At 41.4% G+C, this 27,643-nt stretch overlaps 1 protein-coding gene across 1 annotated transcript in view; it reads left to right on the top strand.

The window, feature by feature from the left end:
• The window catches only part of LOC124556385, a 70,516-nt gene that overhangs the window by 23,720 nt on the left and 19,153 nt on the right, over nucleotides 1–27,643 (top strand). Inside the window, exon 5 of the mRNA XM_047130348.1 lies at nucleotides 9,141–9,285. Within this exon, the coding sequence (XP_046986304.1) occupies nucleotides 9,141–9,285 (145 nt within the window). The remainder of the gene's footprint in view (nucleotides 1–9,140; nucleotides 9,286–27,643) is intronic.

The raw sequence follows: 27,643 nt of genomic DNA on the forward strand, positions 1-27,643 counted from the left end.
TGTTCGTTACCAGTAGGTTTGAACAACATGTAAGTGTTATGGAGATGCATCGGGAACTCAAGTGGGAATCCCTGGAGGGAAAGTGATTTTTTTTTTTTTCTTTTTTTTTTTTGAGGAAAACTGTAGAGAAAATTTAGAGAACTGGCATTTGGCATTTGAAGCTTACTGCCAAATGATTCAACTGCCACCAACATACGTTGCACATAATGACAATGAAGTTAAGATATGAAAAATTAAGGCTCATACGGAGGCATATAAACAGTTGTTTTTCCTTCACTCTGGTTTAAATGGTTCAAATGGCTCTGAGCACTATGGGACTTAACATCAGAGGTCATCAGTCCCCTAGAACTTAGAACTACATAAACCTAACTAACCTAAGGACATCACACACATCCATGCCCAAGGCAGGATTCGAACCTGCAACCGCAGCAGCAGCGCAGCTCCGAACTGAAGCGCCTAGAACCCCTTCACTCTGTCTCCAAGTGGAACAGGAAAGAAAATGACCAGTAGTGGCACACAGTACCCTCTGTTGTGCACCATACAGTGGCTTGCAGAGTATCTAAGTAGATGAAGATGTAGATTTACACAGGATTTGGACAGTCTCATTGACTAAAGTGTCAACCAACTTTTTGAAGTTATTATCAAGCAGTCATTGTGTGTAATGTATACACTATGTGACTAAAAGTATCCGGACACCCCAAAAACATACATTTTTCATATTAGGTGCATTGTGCTGCCACTTACTGCAAGGTACTCCATATCAGTGATCTCAGTAGTCATTAAGACATCATAAGAGAGCAGAATGTGACACTCCGTGGAACGCATGGACTTCGAATGTGGTCAGGTGATTGGGTGTCACTTGTGTCATATGTCTGTACATGAGATTTCCACACTCCTAAACACCCCTAGGTCCACTGTTTCCAATGTGATAGTGAAGTGGAAACTTGAAGGGACACATACAGCATGAAAGCATACAGTCCGACCTCATCTGTTGACTGGCAGAGAACGCTAACAGTTGAAGAGGGTCGTAATGGGTAATAGGCAGACATCTATCCAGACCATCACACAGGAATTCCAAACTGCATCAGGATCCACTGCAAGTACTATGACAGTTAGGCCGGAGGTGAGAAAACTTGGACTTCATGGTCGAGTGGCTGCTCATAAGCCATACATCACGTCGGTAAATGCCAAACGATGCCTCACTTGGTGTAAGGAGCATAAACACTGGATGATTGAACAGTGGAGAAACATTGTGCGGAGTGACAAATCATGGTACACAATGTGGTGATCTGATGGCAGGGTGTGGGATGGCAAATGCCCGATGAACATCATCTGCCAATGTATGTAATGCCAACAGTAAAATTTGGAGGCAGTGGTGGTATGGTCTGGTTGTTTTTCATGGAGGGGGCTTGCATCCCTTCTTGTTTTGCATGGCACTATCACAGCACAGGCCTACACTGATGCTTTAAGCACTTTCTTGCTTCCCACTGTTAAAGAGCAATTCGGGAATGGTGACTGCTTCGTTCAACACAATCAAGCACCTGTTCATAATGCAAGACCTGTGGCAGAGTGGTTACATGACAATAACATCCCTGTAATCGACTGGCATGCACAGAGTCCTGATCTGAATCCTGTAGAACACCTTTGGGAAGTTTTGGAAAGCCGACTTCATGCCAGGCCTCACCGACCAACATTGATACCTCTCCTCAGTGCAGCAGTCCATGAAGAATGGGCTGCCATTCCCCAAAAACCTTCTAGCACCTGATTGAATGTCATGAAGGCTAAGGGTGGGCCAACACCGTATTGAATTCCAGCATTACCAATAGAAGGCACCACGAACTTGTAAGTCATTTTGAGCCAGATGTCCAGATACTTTTGATCACATAGTGTATGTATTACTCTGCTGACAGGTGAGTTTTCAATTATAAGAGTACCAAAATTATCTTTCTAAAATGTATATTCAGTGGTAGTCTGGTGAAGTATATAGTGCTATATGAGTTACATTCAAATTTTATAACAAAAACATTGCCATATTCCACTTGCAGAGAAATATATGAATTTATAGAATGTGAATTCCCTGTCATTAATTACAGTTTCTTAAAAGGCTGAGAAACTTGACTGGATTACATTCTTCTTCAAATCTGCCTCCACAGTTTACTGAGTGGTTATAATTAAAGTGCAGTTAAAAAGGTCCAGTGTATTCTGTATTTATCATGTGGCAGAAAAACTTGATAGATATTCTAATGCATTAATGTGGACATGATTTATACTGGAAAAAAATTGGTTTCAGTTTTAGCCATCAGTTGCAGGTCTGGCACTGTGAATGCAAGAAAAGCATGTAGGAATGTTTCCATATGTAATGGATTAAGAACAGGATGTGAACAGGAACAGCCGAACCAATGAGAAAGGCATAACATTGATTTTACTGTTAACTGTCATATATACAGTTTGGTCAGTTTGTGGACAGGAGATGATGATGAGATGCTGCATCCATAGAATCTACATCTACATCTACATCTGCATCCATACTCTGCAAGCCACCTAACAGTGTGTGGCGGAGGGTACCTTGAGTTCTCCCTTCTATTCCAGTCTCGTATTGTTCGTGGAAAGAAGGATTGTCGGTATGCCTCTGTGTGGGCTCTAATCTCTCTGATTTTATCCTCATGGTCTCTTCGCGAGATATACGTAGGAGGGAGCAGTATACTGCGTGACTCCTTGGTGAAGGTATGTTCTCGAAACTTTAACAAAAGCCCGTACCGAGCTACTGAGCGTGTCTCCTGCAGAATCTTCCACTGGAGTTTATCTATCATCTCTGTAAAGCTTTCGCAATTATTAAACGATCCTGTAACAAAGTGCACTGATCTCTGTTGGATCTTCTCTATCTCTTCTATCAACCCTATCTGGTATGGATCCCACACGGCTGAGCAGTATTCAAGCAGTGGGTGAACAAATGTACTGTAACTTACTTCCTTTGTTTTCGGATTGCATTTCCCTAGGATTCTTCCAATGAATCCCAGTCTGGCATCTGCTTTACCGACGATCAACTTTATATGATCATTCAAATTTAAATCACTCCTACTGTGTACTCCCAGATAATTTATGTAATTAACTGCTTCCAGTTGCTGACCTGCTATATTGTAGCTAAATGGTAAGGGATCTTTCTTTCCATGTATTCGCAGCACATTACACTTGTCTACATTGAGATTCAATTGCCATTCCCTGCACCATGCGTCAATTCGCTACAGATCCTTCTGCATTTCAGTACAATTTTCCACTGTTACAACCTCTCGATATATCACAGCATCATCCGCAAAAAGCCTCAGTGAACTTCTGATGTTATCCACAAGGTCATTTATGTATATTGTGAATAGCAACAGTCCTACGACACTCCCCTGTGGCACACCTGAAATCACTCTTACTTCGGAAGACTTCTCTCCATTGAGAATGACATGCTGCATTCTGTTATCTAGGAACTCTTCAACCCATTCACACAATTGGTCTGATAGTCCATATGCTCTTACTTTGTTCATTAAATGTCTGTGGGGAACTGTATCGAATGCCTTGCAGAAGTCAAGAAACACCGTATCTACCTGGGAACCCGTGTCTATGGACCTCTGAGTCTCGTGGACGAATAGCGTGAGCTGGGTTTCACACAATTGTCTTTTTCGAAACGCGTGCTGATTCCTACAGAGTAGATTTCTAGTCTCCATAAAAGTCACTATACTCGAACATAATACTTGTTCCAAAATTCTACAACTGATCGACATTAGAGATATAGGTCTATAGTTCTGCACATCTGTTCAACGTCCCTTCTTGAAAATGAGGATGGCCTGTGCCCTTTTCCAATCCTTTGGAATGCTACATTCTTCTAGAGCCCTATGGTACACCGCTGCAAGAAGGGGGGCAAGTTCCTTCGCGTACTCTGTGTAAAATCGAACTGGTATCCCATCAAGTCCAGCGGCCTTTCCTCTTTTGAGCGATTTTAATTGTTTCTCTATCCCTCTGTCGTCTATTTTGATATCTACCATTTTGTCATCTGTGTGACAATCAAGAGAAGGAACTACAGTGCAGTCTTCCTCTGTGAAACAGCTTTGGAAAAAGACATTTAGTATTTCGGCGTTTAGTCTGTCATCCTCTGTTTCAGTACTTTTTTGGTCACAGAGTGTCTGGACATTTTGTTTTGATCCACCTACTGCTTTGACATAAGACCAAAATTTCTTAGGATTTTCTGCCAAATCAGTACATAGAACTTTACTTTCGAATTCATTGAACGCCTCTCGCATAGCCCTCCTCACACTACATTTCGCTTCGTGTAATTTTTGTTTGTCTGCAAGGCTTTGGCTATGTTTATGTTTGCTGTGAAGTTCCCTTTGCTTCGGCAGCAGTTTTCTAACTCAGTTGTTGTACCACGGTGGCTCTTTTCCATCTCTTACGATCTTGCTTGGCACATACTCATCTAATGCATATTGTATGATGGTTTTGAACTTTGTCCACTGATCCTCAACATTATCTGTACTAGAGACAAAACTTTTGTGTTGAGCCATCAGGTACTCTGAAATGTGCTTCTAGTCACTTTTGCTAAACAGAAAAATCTTCCTACCTTTTTTAACATTTCTATTTATGGCTGAAATCATCGATGCAGTAACTGCTTTATGATCGCTGATTCCCTGTTCTGCGTTAACTGTTTCAAATAGTTCGGGTCTGTTTGTCACCAGAAGGTCTAATATGTTTTTGCCACGAGTCGGGTCTCTGTTTAACTGTTCAAGGTAGTTTTCAGATAAAGCATTTAAAAGAATTTCACTGCAGTCTTTGTCCCTGCCACCCGTTATGAAAGTTTGAGTCTCCCAGTCTATATCCGGCAAATTAAAATCTCCACCCAGAACTATAACATGGTGGGGAAATCTACTCGAATTATTTTCCAAATTATCCTTCAGGTACTCAGCCACAACAGCTGCTGAGCCAGGGGGCCTATAGAGACATCCAATTACCATGTCTGAGGCTGCTTTAACTGTGACCTTCACTCAAATTATTTCACATTTCGGATCTCCGTCAATTTCATTCAATACTATTGCACTTCTTATCGCTATAAACGCACCTCCCCCTTCTCCGTCCAGCCTGTCTCTGTGGTATACATTCCAATCTGAATTTAGAATTTCATTACTGTTTACATTTGGTTTCAGCCAACTTTCTGTCCCTAGTACTATGTGGGCATTGTGACCGTTTATTAATGAGAGCAGTTCTGGGACCTTTCTATAGATGCTCCTGCAGTTTACTATTACCACATTAATATTGTTATTCCCTGTTGCATTTTCCCTACTCCTACCTTGCCACATCTCAGGAGGCGTCTTGTTGGGCCTAGGGAGGGAATTCTCTAACCTAAAAAATCCACATGTGCACCCCACACGTACTCCGCTACCCTTTTAGCCACTTCCTGTGTGTAGTGCATGCCTGACCTATTCAGGGGGACCCTACATTTCTCCACCCGATAGCGGAGGTCGAGAAATTTGCACCCCACATCTCCGCAGAATCGTCTGAGCCTCTGGTTTAAGCCTTCCACTCGGCTCCAAACCAGAGGACCATGATCAGTTGTGGGAATGGTACTACAAATAGTTAGCTCAGATTCCACCCCACGAGTGAGGCTTTCTGCCTTCACGAACTCCACCAACCGCCTGTATGAACTGCGGATGACCTCTGAACCCAGACGGCAGGAGTCATTGGTGCCGACATGAGCAACAATTTGCAGTCATGTGCACCCAGTGCTCTCTATCGCTGCCAGCAGGGCCTCCTCCACATCTCCGATGAGACCCCCCAACAAGCAGACAGAGTGAACACTGGCCTTCTTCCCCAACCTTTCTGCTATTTCCCCAAGGGGCTCCATCACCTGCCTAACGTTGGAGCTCCAAATCACTAATAAACCCCTCCCCCAGTGAGCCTGCTCAGACCTTGCTGAAGGAGCAGCCTGGCCACATGTCAACTCACAGGCGGAGTGGGCGATGCCACATGGCCAGCCTCCACATTGACCCTCCGCATCATGCGCCGTGCGTGCCGCTGAACCCGCCACTCCCATTTGGGAGAGGGTGGCCCAACCACGCCCGGTACCCGCGAAGCTGTCTCGACAGCAGTGACAGTGGGTGAAACATGTAACACCTGGGGTGTACCATGTGATGCAACAGACTCCCCACTGCCGCTACACTCCGAGGCAGCAGCCTGAAGATGGCTGACTGTGGCCATCAACACATTCAGCTGTTCACGAACAGTGGCCAGCTCCTCCTGCGTCCGTACACAACAGTCACACATCCTATCCATCCTAAGAAATCAATTTACTGTTGAGAGTTAATCAACTTTTAACTAGACTGCTAATTCACTAAAGGCAGTTGACAGTTGACTAAACTGTGGTTACTAGACACTTCTTATAGAAAACAATGAAAAGAAGCAGTACCTGTCTCTGGACTGTATTCAAAACAAACACTAGCACTACTGGCTGACTAAAGGGACTCTCTCTGACTGTATTCAAAATGAACACGAAATCTGTGGAACACTATCACTAGCACTCGACAATTAAAGCTTCCTAGAAGCAAAAACACACGGAAGAAGAAGTGACAAGTAAGAAAAATACAGTAATACTTAAATTAATGTAGCTCGCTGCACAGCAAATGTGATGCAGATGGCAGTTACGACGACACTGACACTACTGGTACTATGGCTGACTAAAGGGACTCTCTCTGACTGTATTCAAAATGAACACAAAATCTATGGAACACTATTACTAGCACTCGACAATTAAAGCTTCCTAAAAGCAAAAACACATGGAAGAAGAAGTGACAAGTAAGAAAAATACAGTTAATACTTAAATTAATGTAGCTCGCTGCACAGCAGACGTGAAGTAGACGGCAGTTACGACGACAATGCAATCAACAGTTTCTCACAGCAGATCCAGTAGAATCTGAGTAATTAGTTCCTTTACACTGGCCTATGGAACAGGGAGAGGCCAAATGTATCCCTGGTAAAGCCATTCTTTTAAATATCTCCAGCACCAAAAGTCACACGGATTTAGATCAGGTGATCTTGCCGACCATGCATGTGGAAAACCTCTGGAGCTAACATATTCGTGGTAGGTATGCATTAAACAGATCTCTCCCCAGGCATGTGACATGAGGTGTTGCCCCATCTTGCATGAAAACAGTGCTTTCAACACAGCTATGCTCTTCCAAAGCAGTAATCACCTGCTGTACAAGGAGGTCTCAATAATCACCAGAAGTCATGGTGCATCTGAGAGGCAGATTGTCTTCAAAGAAGAATTAGCCAAGAATAAAGGTGCTTGTGAATCCACACCACACAGTCACATACGCTGAGTGCAGTGGCTCTTCATGCACAACACAAAGTTTAATAGTGCCCCTAAATTGACAGTTCTGTGTATTCACTGCGCCCTGGAGTGTAAAATGTGTCTCATTACTCCATAGAATATTTCCTGACCACCCACGTTATCAACTTTGATCCATGCCAGAAACTGCAGAAACAGCAAATTCAGAACATTGTGCAGATCATAGGGTTTCAGTTGGTGCACCATCTGGATCTTGTACAGGTACCAGTGTAAAATAGACCACAAAACTTTTCATGCTATTGGTCGTTGGTTGGACAGTTTTTGTGACACTGCATGAGCACTAGCGCTAATCAGGGCATGTGCTGTGTGGTCAATTACAGCCTTCCTTCTCTAGGTGCCACACCAAGCTTGTTTGTGGATTTTGATTTCATTATCATCTTAATTCATTTAATGATATTGGGCCTCTCCTCAGGCCTTTCAGTCAGTTATACTCTCTCAATGCAACACTTTAATTGGTGCTTTTCACATAAAAAAAATTCACTAGCTGTGCACAGTCTCTCTTCTTGATTTCTCAACAGCCATACTTTCCACTCATGTTATGGCTTATCAAATGTCAGCATGGATGTCATACCGTCAAACAAACTGTGCATAGCAGCAGATTTGCACCTGATGACCAAAACTGGAACTAATTTTTTTCCAGTGTAAGTTACTCCACATTAATGTATTAACATATTTACCAAGTTTTATTGCCATATGATAATTAAATCCTGCACTGGACCCCCAAGAGTAGCTGCACTTTAATTATAACCACCCTGTAGATAGTACCATTCTTAACATACTATAACATTCCATGTGTGTCTGTATTTATATATGTTAGAATTTTAAATGGCACTGTGTAACAACAAAATAGAATTATCATCTCAAGTCTATATAATAAATGACAATACAAAATGAAAACTCAGATGCCAAACTTTTTATAATCTAATTTGTACATTTTTTCAATGCAAAGGCTCACTATCAGGAAGCAAACACTTTTTTTCTGTTCTGTCCCCCACACTCCTCCTCTCATCATGCTCTACATTGCAAACAGTATCACTAAATAGCTGGATATTGATGTACAGTTGATATGTTTACACTCTCTAGCAAAATTAATAATTCAACTAAGAAATATGTCTTAAAATGATTAAAGAAAAACACTACTGGTTGGTTTGGACAGTAACTGACACTGTGTGAAGAATAATGTCATATTTATTAATATCTATATGGAAAATGTTCACAAAAATTAAACTACAATTTGATTTACATAGAAAAATTTTTAGCTTCCAAGCAGCAGCACAGATAGGCATCAAATAGCTTTTGGAACCAGAGGATCCTTCATAGGATAGTGCAAAAAAGAAGAAATTATTAAATTAAACAAGAATAACCAGGATTTCATTACGAAAATCACCCACAGGTTTATCTCACTGTGTCCAGAGTCCTGGGTAATGTTTCTACTGATATAGGGCTTGATCTTGTTTCCTCTAACCGTTTCTTCACTTGGAAACCTCTGATTTTCAACCATAGTGTCTCTGATACTTCTTGGCAGCTAAGCATTTTGCCTCTATATATATCCTGCTAACAAAACTGCTTTAATGTGGGAAACAACAATTTCTTAATGAGCCTATATGAGCTTTTTGAATGATTTTTGGCATTTTTTAATTCATTAAAAAATTAAAATTAAATTTCCTAAGAACTAAGCAATGTTGGTGAGTGATAGAAATGTTTGAGTAGTTCTTTTATTGAAAAAATTAATTAGAAATCAATTTTTCCTTTCATGCAGGTGTACGGTATGTTTTCAACTCAACACCAGACTGTGATGTCATCCATGGAGCACTCTACTCATGCTTACGAGCTTTATTTGGATTATCTGTTATTGGAATTCTAATATGTATTTTTTCTTGTATGCTGGTCTATCAGCTTCTCAGGTAAATATAACCTGCACATACACAATTTTCTCATTCCCCCTCCCCCCACCCCTCACACACTCACACAATATCCAATAAATCCTACTGAAAATAATTTGGGCTGCAATGCTATGTAAAAGTAATTGAGTTTTAGGTCTTTACCAAAAAATGAAATTACTGCTTTTGAATTTTTGTAGCAGCAAACAAAGTACACTCCTGGAAATTGAAATAAGAACACCGTGAATTCATTGTCCCAGGAAGGGGAAACTTTATTGACACATTCCTGGGGTCAGATACATCACATGATCACACTGACAGAAGCACAGGCACATAGACACAGGCAACAGAGCATGCACAATGTCGGCACTAGTACAGTGTATATCCACCTTTCGCAGCAATGCAGGCTGCTATTCTCCCATGGAGATGATCGTAGAGATGCTGGATGTAGTCCTGTGGAACGGCTTGCCATGCCATTTCCACCTGGCGCCTCAGTTGGACCAGCGTTCGTGCTGGACGTGCAGACCGCGTGAGACGACGCTTCATCCAGTCCCAAACATGCTCAATGGGGGACAGATCCGGAGATCTTGCTGGCCAGGGTAGTTGACTTACACCTTCTAGAGCACGTTGGGTGGCATGGGATACATACGGACGTGCATTGTCCTGTTGGAAAAGCAAGTTCCCTTGCCGGTCTAGGAATGGTAGAACGATGCGTTCGATGACGGTTTGGATGTACCGTGCACTATTCAGCGTCCCCTCGACGATCACCAGTGGTGTACGGCCAGTGTAGGAGATCGCTCCCCACACAATGATGCCGGGTGTTGGCCCTGTGTGCCTCGGTCGTATGCAGTCCTGATTGTGGCGCTCACCTGCACGGCGCCAAACACGCATACGACCATCATTGGCACCAAGGCAGAAGCGACTCTCATCGCTGAAGACGACACGTCTCCATTCGTCCCTCCATTCACACCTGTCGCGACACCACTGGAGGCGGGCTGCACGATGTTGGGGCGTGAGCGGAAGACGGCCTAACGGTGTGCGGGACCGTAGCCCAGCTTCATGGAGACGGTTGCGAGTGGTCCTCGCCGATACCCCAGGAGCAACAGTGTCCCTAATTTGCTGGGAAGTGGCGGTGCGGTCCCCTACGGCACTGCGTAGGATCCTACGGTCTTGGCGTGCATCCGTGCATCGCTGCGGTCCGGTCCCAGGTCGACGGGCACCTGCACCTTCCGCCGACCACTGGCGACAACATCGATGTACTGTGGAGACCTCACGCCCCACGTGTTGAGCAATTCGGCGGTACGTCCACCCGGCCTCCCACATGCCCACTATACGCCCTCGCTCAAAGTCCATCAACTGCACATACGGTTCACGTCCACGCTGTCGCGGCATGCTACCAGTGTTAAAGACTGCGATGGAGCTCCGTATGCCACGGCAAACTGGCTGACACTGACGGCGGCGGTGCACAAATGCTGTGCAGCTAGCGCCATTCGACGGCCAACATCGCGGTTCCTGGTGTGTGTCCGCTGTGCCGTGCGTGTGATCATTGCTTGTACAGCCCTCTCGCAGTGTCCGGAGCAAGTATGGTGGGTCTGACACACCGGTGTCAATGTGTTCTTTTTTCCATTTCCAGGAGTGTATTTAAATACATTAAATTAATTTGGAATTGAAATTAATCACATCATGCTTCAGTTAATTACTAAACTGTGGGAAGTTCTTTTAATAATGGTTATAAATGGTGTAAGTTAATTTCTGAAAAATAATTTATTTAGTTTATAGAAGAAATTATGTATTATACTCTAATGGTTTCATGCATTACTTTCCCATCTTATATGAGACACAGAGCTTTTACAAAGTTTCCTGGGTTGAATAGGTCATTTCTGAATTTTTGGGAGTGGTATAAACCTACTAAGACAATTGGTCTACATCTAGTGCTATGGCTATGCATATCCTACCATCTAAAAAAATCTTAATGTTATTTGCTGAAAATATGACTAGTCACTGCAAGATGCTGGCCTGTCCCAAAGTTGTAATCAATATCACTGAAGATGTATTTTCATTATGTTTGTAACTCTGGGGCCCGTCTTTCAACTTATAGGTACATTTTGATCCTCTCCTGATCAGTTATGGCTAAAATCATTTCAGCAGGCCATCATCATCAATTAACTTTCAGCTGATCCTCTGTTATTTTTATAATGACCTTTTGACATAGCTTGGATAAGGGATAGGAATTGGGGAGTTCAATACTTCTTTGATTGTTGGAGTGCACTATTTTGGCAATGTAAATACAAATTGTTTGTCCTGATTACAAGTGAAGACAGCAGTATATAAAGTGTAAAACAATAAGGTAGTGGATCAGATAATTTCAGTGTAGAAACAATCAAAGCACTTGACGAGACTGGTCAGGAGTTGTAGTACAGAATACTCAACAAGGTTTGGAAAGTAAATATAACAATCATCCCTCTCTTCAAAAAGGGTTATAGGAAAAAATGCACTGACAGAGTTGTTACTTTGATTTTACTTCCTCTAAAGTATATGAGTCAATTCATGTGGTCAGGTTAAGAAAATCTATTGAATCTACACTGAAGGTGGAATAACACAACATTAGTCCTAATTGGTAAATTGTTGAACATGTTTTTCTGAAAACAGTGCATCATGAGAAAAGCTGGGAGACAAATAAATTACTTGTAACTATCTTTCTGAACATTGTGAAAGTATCATGTAAGCACATATTGGAATAATTTGAAGAGGGAAACAATTTTACTATGATAATAGTTAAAGAACAGAAGATCAGATACATCTGAAGCACAATCTCAGGTCTAACTTATAAGTTGTTTATCATCATTCCATAATGGATGAAGTACTAAAAGCATTCAAAAAAAAAAAAAAAATCTCCAATACCTAATCCCTTTAGCTATCTTCACACAATACATGATAGCAGATGTTATTCACATGATTTCCAATAACATTTGTGAGTGCTCAAATATCATCACTTTGTGGATGTTCATCAATGTGAGCTGCAACACCAGGTAAATTGTCCGTTATACCCAGAATTCCAACTATTCAGATTTGACTTCTGTAAATCAATACATATGAAGCTGCATTAATTTTAATCATGATTGCTGAAGATGCGCAGAGAAAATTCCAAAGGACATTGTGGATACATCAACAGATTCAAGACTGCTTAACATATTGAAAATGGGAGCTTTAAAAACACTCCATCTCCTTCTAGAAAAAACTGCTTTCACGAGAGATCTGAACATCTATGAGAAGTTAAAATTATATAGCCACTGGAAAATAGAACTCAACTCGCTGTATTTGAAGACAGTATGCTACCAAGATGTTTTTTGTGCACATCCCTTGAATTACTCAAAGTTTGTGCTTCTCACTTGTTTCACTCCAAACTTTCCAAGTTTAACTCAAACAAAATTTTAACTTCTACAGTCAAGATACATGCACCAACTGAGGGAGTAAAACACTGTGGGAGGTCATATTTCCATCCATATTTTTGAATGTAGTGATTCTGTAACACTTTCAACCACTGATGTGTAAAGTTTTTAATGCTGTATTATAAAATGTCATACTAAAAATGTGTTCAATAAGTCTTTATGTGACAGTGTTTTGAAATGCTTTGTTTTCATACAACACAAGTTCTGGTAGAAAAACCATCAAATAAACCCTTTATATTCAGACTGATGTATTCCAATGAGGTATCTGCTCAGTTCAGCTCCTAATGTAGAAAACTATCTTTTATTGCATTGGTTCGTGATTCACACAATATTTACAAAATCTGGCATTTCCAGTACTGCTGTTGATGCTTGGGAATACTCTTCATTGTGAAATATTGTGTTATCAAGTCACAAAACTAATCATGATGTGGTCTTTACTTCACATGTGCTGACAGAATACACTTTATCTATGATATAGTGGTATAGGGTGTGACACAAGCTGAAGAGATAGCTAAATTAAATCTATGACATGAAGAACTTATTGGGATGGGTCTCAAAATCAGAAAAACCAATACAATTGGTTTAGAGTTTAGCCAAAATTTACCAACAGTCTGTTCTGAAATTGAAAATGACCAGAGAGAGAGAAAGAGACAGGTAGGTAGCATTATAGTTTTAGATATACCATACACTAAAAGAATGGAAACAAAGTACAAATGTTTCCATATTCCCCCATCTAGCATGTTAGATATTGCAGTATTGCTTATGCAGAACATATTTTCTACCTATAGTGATGTTTGGATATAATCAAAAATTACTAGGCCACCAAAGAGTGATCTCAAGGCAACAATAGCACTTCCACTTTCTCATATACAAAGGACAAACAATGATAATATAAACTTTGAAGATATCCAATAACAACTAGGACCATAAAAAAGACTACTGTAAATCCTTGAAGTAGAATGACTGTAGTGGTATGTTCATATGACAATAGTGGTTCTATGTACATCTCCTTGAGTATGCTTTTATCAAAATGCACCTGAAAAGACAAAAAGAGAAAGACATTATGGTGATTTCAAGGAGAATCAGATCTTCAAGGTCCTAAAAATTATATATATAAATTGGCATCAGTGTATGAACAAGAACATAAATTGTGTATTAACTAAGCATAATACAACATATACTCAGATTAATGTGACCACTGTCTATGTTCAACATCATCATGCAATAACTACTCACAGATGGCATGTGGCAGCACTAACTGTGGAGGGTATAAAATGTGTGCCAGAGGAATGTGAAAAACAGTGCAGTCATTGTCATAAAGCGGAAATGTAGCAATTTACCTGATGTCAAAAAGGGCATTATCATTGGCTTTTGGATGAAGGGTGGAAGAATTTCCAAAATGGCTAAGTTTGTACACTGTTCGCATGCAGCCATGGTTAAAATATACCATGCATGGCAAACTAGTGCTATCCAAAACTGGTAATGAGGCAACTGTGATGTACCATGGGGCATAGATGACAAGGGTGAACAAAGGCTGTGGAAATGTGTATGGGTAAATACACATGCAACTGTTGCGCAACTGACTACCCAGATGAACCAAGGGGCTACCAATTGTGTCTGCTTAACAACCATTCAGCTAATGTGAATGGGACTAGCAGCAGGCACCTGATTCACACACCCATGCTGACTGCTGTTCATCAGTGACAAAGGCTGGAATTTGCATGCCAGTACTGTAATTGGACATCCACTGAGTGGCAACAGGTGGCCTTTTCAGATGAATCATGTTTTATGCTCCATTGGACAGATGGTTGTTGGTGTCTACGGTGTGAAATGTCTGAAGCCAATACTCTCCAACTAGGAAGGAACATTATAGCCTGGTAATTATTTTCACGGCATTGCCTCAGTGATGTCATCATCCTGAAAGGCACAGTGGATCAACACGAGTATGCATCTATCCTTGGAGACCATGTCCCCCCCTTACATGCAGTTTGTTTTTCCTCAGCACATTCACGTCTATGAACAGGGTATTGTAACATTTCACACAGCTCACAGTGTACATGTGTGGTTTGAAGAACACCAGGATGAGTTTACCAAACTCCCCTGGGCAAAACACCAAACTCCCCAGATTTAAACCCAACTGAGAATCTGTGGGACCACCTTGACTGGGCTGTTTGCACCATGGATTCTCAGCTGAGAAACCAAGCACAGGTGGCCATGGTACTGGAGTGGCATGGCTCCACATCCCTGTTTGTGCCTTTGAGAGTCTCAGTGACTCTTTTTGTGTATGTTTGCAGTGGTCTGCATTGCAAAAGGTTGTTATTCAGGCTTTTGACAGATGGTCACATTAACGTGACTGAACAATGTTGAAGAGAGACACATAGAATCTCACCCAGCTTGCTGGTCAAGATAAGTAATTATGATTACATTGAAAATATGTTGGTAAAAATTGCATAGTAATATTACTCAAGTGTCAACTTAATCTAGAAAATAGTTTTACTCATACAACAATTTAAAATGTCCATGCATTGTGTGTTTCATTAAAGTGAAAATCTCATTCTGGAAACATCCCCGAGGCTGTGGCTAAGCCATGTCTCCGCAATATCCTTTCTTCCAGGAGTGCTAGTTCTGCAAGTTTCGCAGGAGAGCTTCTGTAAAGTTTGGAAGGTAGGAGACGAGGTACAGTCAGAAGTAGAAGCTGTGGGTACCGGGCATGAGTCGTGCTTCGGTAGCTCAGTTGGTGGAGCACTTGCCCCCCAAATGGCAAAGGTCCCGAGTTCGAGTCTCGGTCGGGCACACAGTTTTAATCTGCCAGGAAGTTTCATATCAGCGCACACTCCGCTGCAGAGTGAAAATCTCATTCTGGAAACATCCCCCAGGCTGTGGCTAAGCCATGTCTCCGCAATATCCTTTCTTTCAGGAGTGCTAGTTCTGCAAGTTTCGCAGGAGAGCTTCTGTAAAGTTTGGAAGGTAGGAGACGAGGTACTGGCAGAAGTAAAAGCTGTGGGTACCGGGCGTGAGTCATGCTTCGGTAGCTCAGTTGGTAGAGGACTTGCCCGTGAAAGGCAAAGGTCCCGAGTTCGAGTCTCGGTCGGGCACACAGTTTTAATCTGCCAGGAAGTTTCAGACCTGAAAGTTGTTGGCAATGAGGAAATGATAGGGATCTGAGTGTGAACTGGTTGGAACATCCACCATGTTGACAACATTTGGCATCTTCTGATTTCTACCAACTATGATTGTGCCATGACATGTCCATTGTTAGAGGTATGAGGGATAAAACAAGAGCAAAACAAAATGCCTCACATGCAAGTGCAACATTAGTAGCAAACTCCAAGTGACAAACATCAGCCCTCTCATTGCTAGTGTGGTAGGTGGACCAATTCTGGTAGTTCAGGATGTAATGTTGGAGGTAGCTGACTTGCTTAAAAACTGGTGTAACATCATCTGGTGTGCTTATAGTACTCCCAGACCTAAAAAGAAATTGGCATGGGAAAATATTTTGAGTCACGGGAAGAAGTTAGAGTAGACATAAATGGGTTTATTGAGAACTTAAAAAATCACACTTCAGGGATGTAATCAACACACTGTGGAAATCTTGAACAAGGGGACAAATCAATAAGTGCATGATTTTTGATTTAAAAAAATCTCTCACTGGAAGGCCAAGAACCTTTTACCTTGCCCTCATGCAAATAAGAAAGTGAATGCCCACTGACCTGCTAAGAAAGCTACTGCAGTCAGCAGCCATACTTGCTCATATATAATATGCCAAATACAATCCTGGAAATTGAAATAAGAACACCGTGAATTCATTGTCCCAGGAAGGGGAAACTTTATTGACACATTCCTGGGGTCAGATACATCACATGATCACACTGACAGACCCACAGGCACATAGACACAGGCAACAGAGCATGCACAATGTTGGCACTAGTACAGTGTATATCCACCTTTCGCAGCGATGCAGGCTGCTATTATCCCATGGAGACGATTGTAGAGATGCTGGATGTAGTCCTGTGGAACGACTTGCCATGCCATTTCCACCTGGCGCCTCAGTTGGACCAGCGTTCGTGCTGGACGTGCAGACCGCGTGAGACGACGCTTCATCCAGTCCCAAACATGCTCAATGGGGGACAGATCCGGAGATCTTGCTGGCCAGGGTAGTTGACTTACACCTTCTAGAGCACGTTGGGTGGCACGGGATACATGCGGACGTGCATTGTCCTGTTGGAACAGCAAGTTCCCTTGCCGGTCTAGGAATGGTAGAACGATGGGTTCGATGACGGTTTGGATGTACCGTGCACTATGCAGTGTCCCCTCGACGATCACCAGTGGTGTACGGCCTGTGTAGGAGATCGCTCCCCACACAATGATGCCGGGTGTTGGCCCTGTGTGCCTCGGTCGTATGCAGTCCTGATTGTGGCGCTCACCTGCACGGCGCCAAACACGCATACGACCATCATTGGAACCAAGGCAGAAGGGACTCTCATCGCTGAAGACGACACGTCTCCATTCGTCCCTCCATTCATGCCTGTCGCGACACCACTGGAGGCGGGCTGCACGATGTTGGGGCGTGAGCGGAAGACGGCCTAACGGTGTGCGGGACCGTAGCGCAGCTTCATGGAGACGGTTGCGAATGGTCCTCGCCGATACCCCAGGAGCAACAGTGTCCCTAATTTGCTGGGAAGTGGCGGTGTGGTCCCCTACGGCACTGCGTAGGATCCTACGGTCTTGGCGTGCATCCGTGCGTCGCTGCGGTCTGGTCCCAGGTCGACGGGCACGTGCACCTTCCGCCGACCACTGTCAACAACATCGATGTACTGTGGAGATCTCACGCCCCACGTGTTGAGCAATTCGGCGGTATGTCCACCCGGCCCTCCGCATGCCCACTATACGCCCTCGCTCAAAGTCCGTCAACTGCACATACGGTTCACGTCCACACTGTCGCGGCATGCTACCAGTGTTAAAGACTGCGATGGAGCTCCGTATGCCACGGCAAACTGGCTGACACTGACGGCGGCGGTGCACAAATGCTGCGCAGCTAGCGCCATTCGACGGCCAACACCGCGGTTCCTGGTGTGTCCGCTGTGCCGTGCGTGTGATCATTGCTTGTACAGCCCTCTTGCAGTGTCCGGAGCAAGTATGGTGGGTCTGACACACCGGTGTCAATGTGTTCTTTTTTCCATTTCCAGGAGTGTAGTTTGAGTTTACTGTCAATGAGGAGAGTAGTCATTGCAGAAAAGAAGAGCTCCTAGACATGGTAGGGGACAATGAGGTAGTAGAAGAATATTAATTTGCAAGTGAGGTAACTATAAATGGAGCACTTGTTCATTTGAAGAAGGTTGTATGAGGGTCTAAGCCATTGATTTATAAAAGGACCATATTTCAAATTAAGCCATGTCTAAAAAAAACTATGAAGAAACTGAATCAGGGTGTGATACAAGGATTTAATCCCTCTCCAATATAAGTCTATGGGCTTAAAAATTATGCCATGTTGCTTGATTGTTGCTTAGTTATAGTTTAATGTCTCAGTCATTACTAGAGACAGCTGGAGAAGGACATGGGGAGGACTCTGCTGTAGTCTTTACACTTTACAGAAAACCATTCTGGCATTTACAAGAAGTAGTTCAGGAAAACATAAATCTGAATAGACAGACAATGATTTGAAGCTTACTCCTTCTAAATTTGAGTCCAGTTTGGGTTGAATACACTTGAATAATGCTCCTGATAACTTCATACATTTCTATGCTAACAAAAAACATTATATTCAGAAACAAAAATTCAAATACAGAAGTAATAATTCTGAATGGTTGTGTAGTAACTTCATAGTATGTGTCATGCATATGACAAATGCCATTAACAACCTCATTAACTTACTCATAACCATTGAAACAGCAATTCAACTGACAAATTCTATTATGGATAATGTTATATTTCATTTCCATAGAGAACAACATTCAAGTAATATAGCACAGTATATAGCCACTTGAATTGTAGTCAAGAAATCCCTATCTCAACATACTGATTTACTTTTGTCACTTAAAATGAAGGCAGAGGTGCTTTCTTTGACAAACACTTGGCTAAGACCCTTTCACATCCTTGTACAAATGAACTGGTGTTCCATCTCTAATACCTTGCTGACAATGAGATATTGAACCATAGAGTACACAAACCTTCCTATTTGTTGACTGTAGAGAAGTTAAATGACTCCCAGGAATGAAATTATTCTTATTTACTGAAGCAATATCATGACAGTGAATATGAACTTTCTCATGTTGTATTACTTTCAGTAGCAATTTATAGTATGTAAATGCTTTCCTCAAAATATCATTAAATCATTCTGATTTCATGTGCGACATGAGCACATAAATACACTACTGGCCATTAAAAATGCTACACCAAGAAGAAATGCAGATGATACGTGGGTATTCATTGGACAAATATTATACCAGAACTGACATGTGATTACATTATCATGCGCTTTGGGTGCATAGATCCTGAGAAATCAGTACCTAGGACAACCACCTCTGGCCGTAATAACGGCCTTGATATGCCTGGGCATTGAGTCAAACAAAGCTTGGATGGCGTGTACAGGTACAGCTGCCCATGCAGCTTCAACACGATACCACACTTCATCAAGAGTAGTGACTGGCGTATTGTGACGAGCCAGTTGCTCGGCCACCAATGACCAGACGTTTTCAATTGGTGAGAGATCTGGAGAATGTGCTGGCCAGGGCAGCACTTGAACATTTTCTGTATCCAGAAAGGCCTGTACGGGATCTGGAACATGCGGTTGTGCATTATCCTGCTGAAATGTAAGGTTTTGCAGGGATCGAATGAAGGGTAGAGCCACGGGTCGTAACATGTCTGAAATGTAATGTCCACTTTTTATTTATTTATTTTTTATTAATTTATTTATTGTTCCATGGGACCAAATTAAGGAGAAGTCTCCATGGTCATGGAACGAGTCAATACATGAAATTATAATACGATATTAGAAACAGATAAAATGAAATATAAAAAAACATATTCAAGTGACAAGTCGTAAATTTAAATAACAAAAATCAACACTGTAACACTGGAATTTGCTTAATTTTTTAGCTCTTCCAGGAGCTCCTGGACAGAATAGAAGGAGTGAGCTATGAGGAAACTCTTCAGTTTGGACTTAAAAGAGTTTGGGCTACTGCTAAGATTTTTGAGTTCTTGTGGTAGCTGATTGAAAATGGATGCAGCAGAATACTGCACTCCTTTCTGCACAAGAGTCAAGGAAGTGCATTCCACATGCAGATTGGATTTCTGCCTAGTATTAACCGAGTGATAGCTGATAACTCTTGGGAATAGGCTAATATTGCTAACAACAAACGACATTAAAGAAAATATATACTGTGAGGGCAATGTCAGAATTCCCAGACTATTGAATAGGCGTCGACAAGAGGTTCTCAAACTTACACCACATATAGCTCGAACAGCCCGTTCTTGAGCCAAAAATACCCTTTTTGAATCAGAAGAATTACCCCAAAAAATAATACCACACGACATAAGCGCATGAAAATATGCTAAGTAGACTACTTTTCGTGTTGAAGTGTCATTTATTTCAGATACTGTTCTAATGGTAAATAAAGCAGCATTTAGTTTCTGAACAAGATCCTGAACATGGGCTTTCCACAACAGCTTACTATCTATCCGAATGCCTAGGTACTTGAACTGTTCCGTCTTGCTTATAATATGCCCATTCTGTCTGATCAAGATATCGGTTCTTGTTGAATTGTGAGTTAGAAACTGTAAGAACTGAGTCTTACTGTGATTTAGCATCAAATTATTTTCCACAAGCCACAAACTTATTTCATGAACTACATTATTTCATACTGTTTCAATATTACACACAAGATCCTTCACTACCAAGCTGGTGTCATCAGCAAACAGAAATATTTTTGAATCACCTGTAATACTAGAAGGCATATCATTTATATAAATAAGAAACAGCAGTGGCCCCAGCACCGACCCTTGGGGAACGCCCCACTTAACAGTGCCCCATTGGGACTGAACATCACTACCACTCTCAATATTGTGGAGAATTACCTTCTGCTTTCTGTTCTTAAAGTAAGAGGCGAACCAATTGTAAGCTACTCCCCTTACTCCATAATGGTCCAACTTCTGCAGTAATATTTTGTGATCAACACAGTCAAAAGCCTTCGTTAAATCAAAGAAAACACCTAGCGTTCACAACCTTTTATTTAATCCATCCAAATCCTCACAGAGAAAAGAGAATATAGCATTTTTAGTTGTTAAACCATTTCTAAAACCAAACTGAACATTTGACAGCAAATTATGTGAATTTAAATGCTCCAGTAACCTTGTATATACAACCTTCTCGATAACTGTAGCAAACACCGATGGCATAGAAATAGGTCTATAGTTGTTAACATTGTCCCTGTCTCCCTTTTTATAAAGTGGCTTCACTACCGAGTACTTTAATCGGTCAGGAAACCGACCACTCCTAAAGGAAAAGTTACAGATATGGCTAAGTACTGGGCTAACATACATAGAACAATACTTCAGTATTCTGCTAGATACCCGGTCATATCCATGAGAGTTCTTGGTCTTTAGTGATTTAATTATTAACTCAATCTCCCTCCTGTCAGTATCATGGAGGAGCATTTCAGGTAACAGTCTCGGAACACTTTTTTCTAAGAGCACTATATGATTCTCTGTTGGGACTAGGTTTCTACTTAGTTCACCTGCTATATTCAGAAAGTGATTATTAAATACTGTACATATATGCGACTTATCAGTAACATGGACATTCCCACTATGCACTGATTCTATATCCTCGACCTGTCTCTGCAGACCAGCCACTTCCTTTACGACTGACCATATGGTTTTAATTTTATCCTGAGACTTATCTATTCTATCTGCATACCACATACTTTTCGCCTTCCTAATAACATTTTTAAGCACCTTACAATACTGTTTGTAATGGGCTGCTGCATTTAGATTTTCACTGTTTCTAACGTTTTGATATAATTGCCACTTTGTTCTGCAAGATGTTCTTATCCCTCTAGTCAGCCACCCAGGCTGCCTGTTTGTGCTAGTACCCTGTTTTGAACATTCTAACGGAAAGCAACTTTCAAAGAGCACGAGAAAAGTCTTGAGAAAAGCATTATATTTATCGTCTACTGTATCAGCACTATAAACATCTTGCCACTCTTGTTCCTTGATAAGGTTTACAAAGGTCTCCACAGCAACTGGATCAGCTTTCCTAAACAGCTGATGACTATATTTAACACGTGTTGCAGCACAAAAATCTTTTAGAGTTAAAATTTGTGCATCATGATCTGAAAGGCCATTCACCTTTTTGCTAACAGAATGCCCTTCTAGTAATGAGGAATGAACAAAAATGTTGTCTATGGTTGTTCTACTGTTCCCTTGCTTTCTGTCATCAGCGCACTCCCAAGTCTCATGTTATTACGCCTGACGGCTGTATTAAGATGAAACCGATCGTGACGCTGAAACAGTTCCACGAAATGCACATTCATGTTGCCAGTCTGAGTGGCTATCTTTTCCAGGTCACCATCTATGTCATACTCCCCATCCCTATCAATACTATTACCAGCCCCACACACAATCACTACCTGATCCTCTTTAGTAAAATCCCTACATAACCCCCCCTATGTTAACAGTCACCTGAGCCAATCCTGCATTAGGCTTCACAATGCTGGTGACCTGGTACTCACTCCCCAGCACTTCCTGCAACTGCTGGCCTACACCTCTGCCATGAGAACTACCTAACAGCAGAACCTTCTTCTTCCTCTTTGACTTTGCAACTGTTCTAGCCACCGCAACTACTGAGGTCTGCTGCATACTTCCTACATCTACAGCTACTAGAGATTCCTCTCCACTAGACTCTGACAGCTGGTCATATCTATTGTAAACACCAATAGTAAAACTATCTGAAAATCTTCTTCTCCTAGCAGATCTCTTGCCAACAGCCAGCTCCCATTCCCTGACCCCCTTCTCCCTCATCCTATCTAGCTCCTCCTGTGCGTTTTTCAACTGCACCTGAAAGACCTAGATCTTACACTCCTGCTCCTCTATCAACTTACTCTTGCTACATAACCTGCAGTTCCAGGAGAGGAATTCATCAGAATGCCCACTGACTTCCCCACTGCATTCCCCCCAGTGAAAATACTTTGAACAAGTCTCACACCGCAATCCACTACTCATGAACCTACGGCAAAGCCCACACTTCTCACTCATGGTAAAATTTTACTTTTTCTGAGTTCCGTTACTACAATAAGAAGATGTTAAGAACCTGACTGCAATAAACACAAACTTACTCTACAAGGGAAGTAACTACTATTATTAACAGTATTAATAAACAACAAATGTAAATAAAACAAAAGACTAATACAGAAAGAGAATCGAACATCTAATGACACAGTAACAAAGCTGAAAACAGTTCCCAAAAGGTTCTTCTGAAATTATTTCACCAGAAAACACAAAAAACGCCGGTTGAAGACTACTAAAGTTCCTAAATAAACCACTATACACAAACAGTTAATTAGTACTTAGCTTTCGATGCGCCGCTACAGCTGCAACTGGTCAGCGCTGAATGTAAACACAGGTAAGAGGTTATGTTGCTTGGTACGAAACACTCACAAATATCAGGTCACAACACAAGAAAGGCAGAGATGAATGAAGAAACCACTAATAAGTCATATCTATTGTAAACACCAATAGTCAAACTATCTGAAAATCTTCTTCTCCTAGCAGATCTCTTGCCAACAGCCAGCTCCCATTCCCTGAGCCCCTTCTCCCTCCTCTTCCTATCTAGCCCCTCCTGTGTGTTTTTCTTCTGCACCTGAAGCGCTGGCAGTTCGAAGAAGAGGTGACTGAGATGTGTAACCAATGGCACCCCATACAACCATGCCCAGTGATACGCCAGTATGGCGATGATGGATACACACTTCCAATGTACATTCACCACCATGTCACCAAACACGGATGTGACCATCATGATGCTGTAAACAGAACCTGTATTCATTCGAAAAAATGATGTTTTGCCATTTGTGCACCCAGGTTCGTCATTGAGTACACCATCACAGGCGCTCCTGTCTGTGATGCAGTGTGAAGGGTAACCACAGCCATGGTCTCCGAACTGATAGTCCATGCTGCTGCAAAACGATGTCGAACTGTTCATGCAGATGGTTGTTGTCTTGCAAACGTCCCCATCTGTTGACTAAGGGATCGAGATGTGGCTGCACGATCCGTTACAGCCGCATGGATAAGATGCCTCTCATCTTGACTGCTAGTGACACGAGGCCATTGGGATCCAGCACGGTGTTCCGTGTTACGCTCCTGAACCCACCGATTCCATATTCCTCTAACAGTCATTGGATCTGGATCAACGTGAGCAGTAATGTCGCGATACGATAAACTGCAATCGTGATAGGCTACAATCAAACCTTTATCAAAGCTGGAAACGTGATGGTACACATTTCTCCTCCTTACATGCGGCATCACAACAACATTTCACCAGGCAACGCTGGTCAACTGCTCTTTGTGTATCAGAAATCGGTTGGAAACTTTCCTCATGTCAGCAACCTTGTGTGAATGCTCTGAAAAGCTAATAATTTTCGTATCACAGCACCTTCTTCCTGTCAGTTAAATTTCGTGTCTGTAGCACGTCATCTTCATGGTGTAGCAATTTTAATGGCTAGTAGTGTAGATCATCTGTATCATTAGTAGTAGTTGCCAGAAAAGATGCTCTTTATGTTACATTACATATTATATTATGGAGCAGCATCTATTGGAAGAAATAGTGTTTTCCCTTAGAAGTAGTGCATAAAATTCATTTATGTGAGTTCTTAGTTGTCTAGATGCAACAGATGTGTACATTTGCAGTTCTATTGAACAGACAGTGTAGTTTTTCTGCTCACTATATGCTTAATAGCCAGTTAACACTCTTTTCCACTTGTAGAAATGCCAAATTTTCAAGTTCTTATTATCTCTTAAAGTCAGATGATTCCAGTTCTCCTATGTGTTGAATATGGAAGGACAACTTTTGTAAATAATCTGAAGAGACTGCTAACCAACTCCATATGAAACACCTGTTCATCATGAGAAATTTCACATGTACCACTTTCCCCACATGGAGACTCTGAACAACCCTACACAGATGTTTTGAATCTTCACATTCTTGAACACCCCTCACTATACTAAATGATAGAAGCAACATGTTACATTTGCACATTTGGATTTCCGATTATATAACTTCAATTTAATGGAGTGTTGAGCTCCAATTTAAAATGTCAAATGCAGAAAATTAACCTAAATATTCACAGCAACAGTAATGAACATTACTAACAGCCAAGTATTGCACACCAAAATCTACTCACACTTGCTACTAAATGCAACAGTTAGAAAACATGTCTAAATAATAACTGGGATTCCCAGAGTGCTACTTGCATGTAAAAAAAATAATACCTATCATGGCAATGTTTTCATTATTAATGCAATGTCCAGCATATTTCTATACATTTCTGTGAGAAGTGCAGCTTGGTTGTAGTGAGATTTTATGTTTTATTGATGTTTTTGTTTCTTTTGAACAGTTTCTTTTGGATTTCCCATTACAGTGATAAAATTTACTGAAAATGTTTCTTTAAAATTATGACTTCATGACTATAATTGTTGAAATTAAATAAATACAATCTTAGGTTAAGTGTGCACAGGATCAACTTTGATTTAAATCCAAAGCTGCAGCTCTTTCAGCCAATCTCTGTCACCTGAATAAATACAAAACAATCCAAGCCTTTGGAAGATGTTTTCATCAGCATGGCTAAGAAAGCAAAGTATCTGAGAACCACAACACAGTTAACCAATATTAATAAGATCACTGTACAAAATATTAGTCAACTTCCCCACTCCTCTCCTCCTGCCCCACCCTCCATGTCAAGAGAGCGACACTTTCGAGCACTGCAGAATTGGTACCAGGTCATCCACTACTGACATAAGCTATATCAATGAAGTGGTGTATATGTGCCAGTTGGTTGAATGGAATCAGTGCAATTCCATGGATCACCATGGTGACATGACAGAAAGGAGCTAACATGATGATTCCCACACATAAATGATGCTGCCAGATCTGTTAGTGTATTAATATGGACTGTACAATGTGTCTACAAGGAATGATATACCATTCAGGGCCATGTAATATGGTATAAATCAATGATCATAAACAGATCGTAACTGAAAAATGTCACACCTCAGCAATGACAACTAGTTTCAAACTCTACTGACATTTTGTTGCTGTCATTGACTTCAGAGCCATCTCAACCAGTTTCCAAGGGAACCTTGTGAAGGGAACTACATGTAATATGACATTTAGAGTTGGGTACCTGGCAAAAGACCATCACTCAAAGCATTTCATAAAGCTGCCTATCTTCAGTGTGCCAAACAACACACAAACTGGATAGTAGCTGACTGGAAGCAGATGTTTTTGAATGATGCAAGGTGACAAGTGAACTGATAGTCCAATAATGCATTTAACCTGCAGTGTGAGGAGAGTGTATACTATGATCAAAATAATGAAGTAATTGACTGTTCAGCATGGGAAGAGATGATGTTGTCAGTTCACCTAAGCCTATGCATGCAATATGGCAGTGACAGCAAAAGCTGGGCAATTCCATTCTGAATACATTCACATGCCGCTCATTAATGTGCAGTACTGGGTTTATTTAAAAGAAAGCAATGGAGACAATGAAAATTAACCATGATTATTACATTACTGGTTGCAAGTATCATCCACAGCTGGCTGTAGCAACTAGAAACTGATGATACAGCAGAGAAATACAACAACAGTGAACAGAACGCATGACTGAGCTCATTTTTTGACTGATTGTTGCTGTCCTGTAATCAAACAGCTGTCAGACACCTTTTTTTATTCTGATCCAGACGTAGTTCAGGTCAGAGTTAGTTCCATAGTTTTTTGAAGATGTTTTTCACAATGTGACTTTAGCCCATTTATTCAAGTTACTGTGAACATTCTTGGTGACCAAGGATAGCCTTTTCTTCTACATCTTCATGATGAGTATGCTGTGGATACTTCAATCCTCCAAGATGACAACACCCATTTTCACAGAGCAGCATGTATAAATTCTGGTTTGATAAACACTCAGGCACCTTATTGAATTTCAACTGACATATAAATTACCCAATGTTAATCCCATAGAAAATGTCTGGGACCATTTGAAACAGCAGGTGAAATCTAGCAGTCAACATCCCCACAATTTTGTAGCTCTACAGGTTCTAATCACAAATGGGTGGTTTGAGTTGGATGTGACATACCTAAAGAAATTTGTGGACTCTCTTCCTCACTTTTTGAGCCCATTGTCAAGATCAGAGACTGTGTTACCCAGTATTAGTATAACACCTTCCGAGAGTGACTAGTTTTTGTCCAGTGTGCGTACCTTCAAATACTAAAATGACTGCTTGAGCCAATACAGCAAAAAAATTGTCCACATTGTAGTGATCCAAGGTTCCTCCAAAATGACAATGTTCTTGATCCTATGTCATGAAGTATTAGACAGTTCATGGCCGAAATGAAATGCCCAAAATTTTGCACCCACCTTACTCAGCAGGTCCAAACTCCTATGTGACCTTTTCCTCTTCTGTAGAATGAAAAAGGCCTATAAGGCAAAAGTCCTCAGAACTTAGAAGATGTGAAATCAGAATACACATGAAAAAGAATTTTTGAAAACAAGCATTGAAATCGAACTTCATCATTGATGGGATGTTAAACTCTAATCTTCCTTTCTTTTTCTTTGTAGCATGGCTTCATTTATACCTCATTTAGGATGAAAGATAGGAAGTATAGGGTTTAACATCCCATTAACAATGATATGGGACCAATGACCAAGCAGTTTGGTCCCTCCCCCTGC

The sequence above is a fragment of the Schistocerca americana genome, chromosome X, assembly GCF_021461395.2.
Source record: "Schistocerca americana isolate TAMUIC-IGC-003095 chromosome X, iqSchAmer2.1, whole genome shotgun sequence".
Lineage (NCBI taxonomy): Eukaryota > Metazoa > Arthropoda > Insecta > Orthoptera > Acrididae > Schistocerca > Schistocerca americana.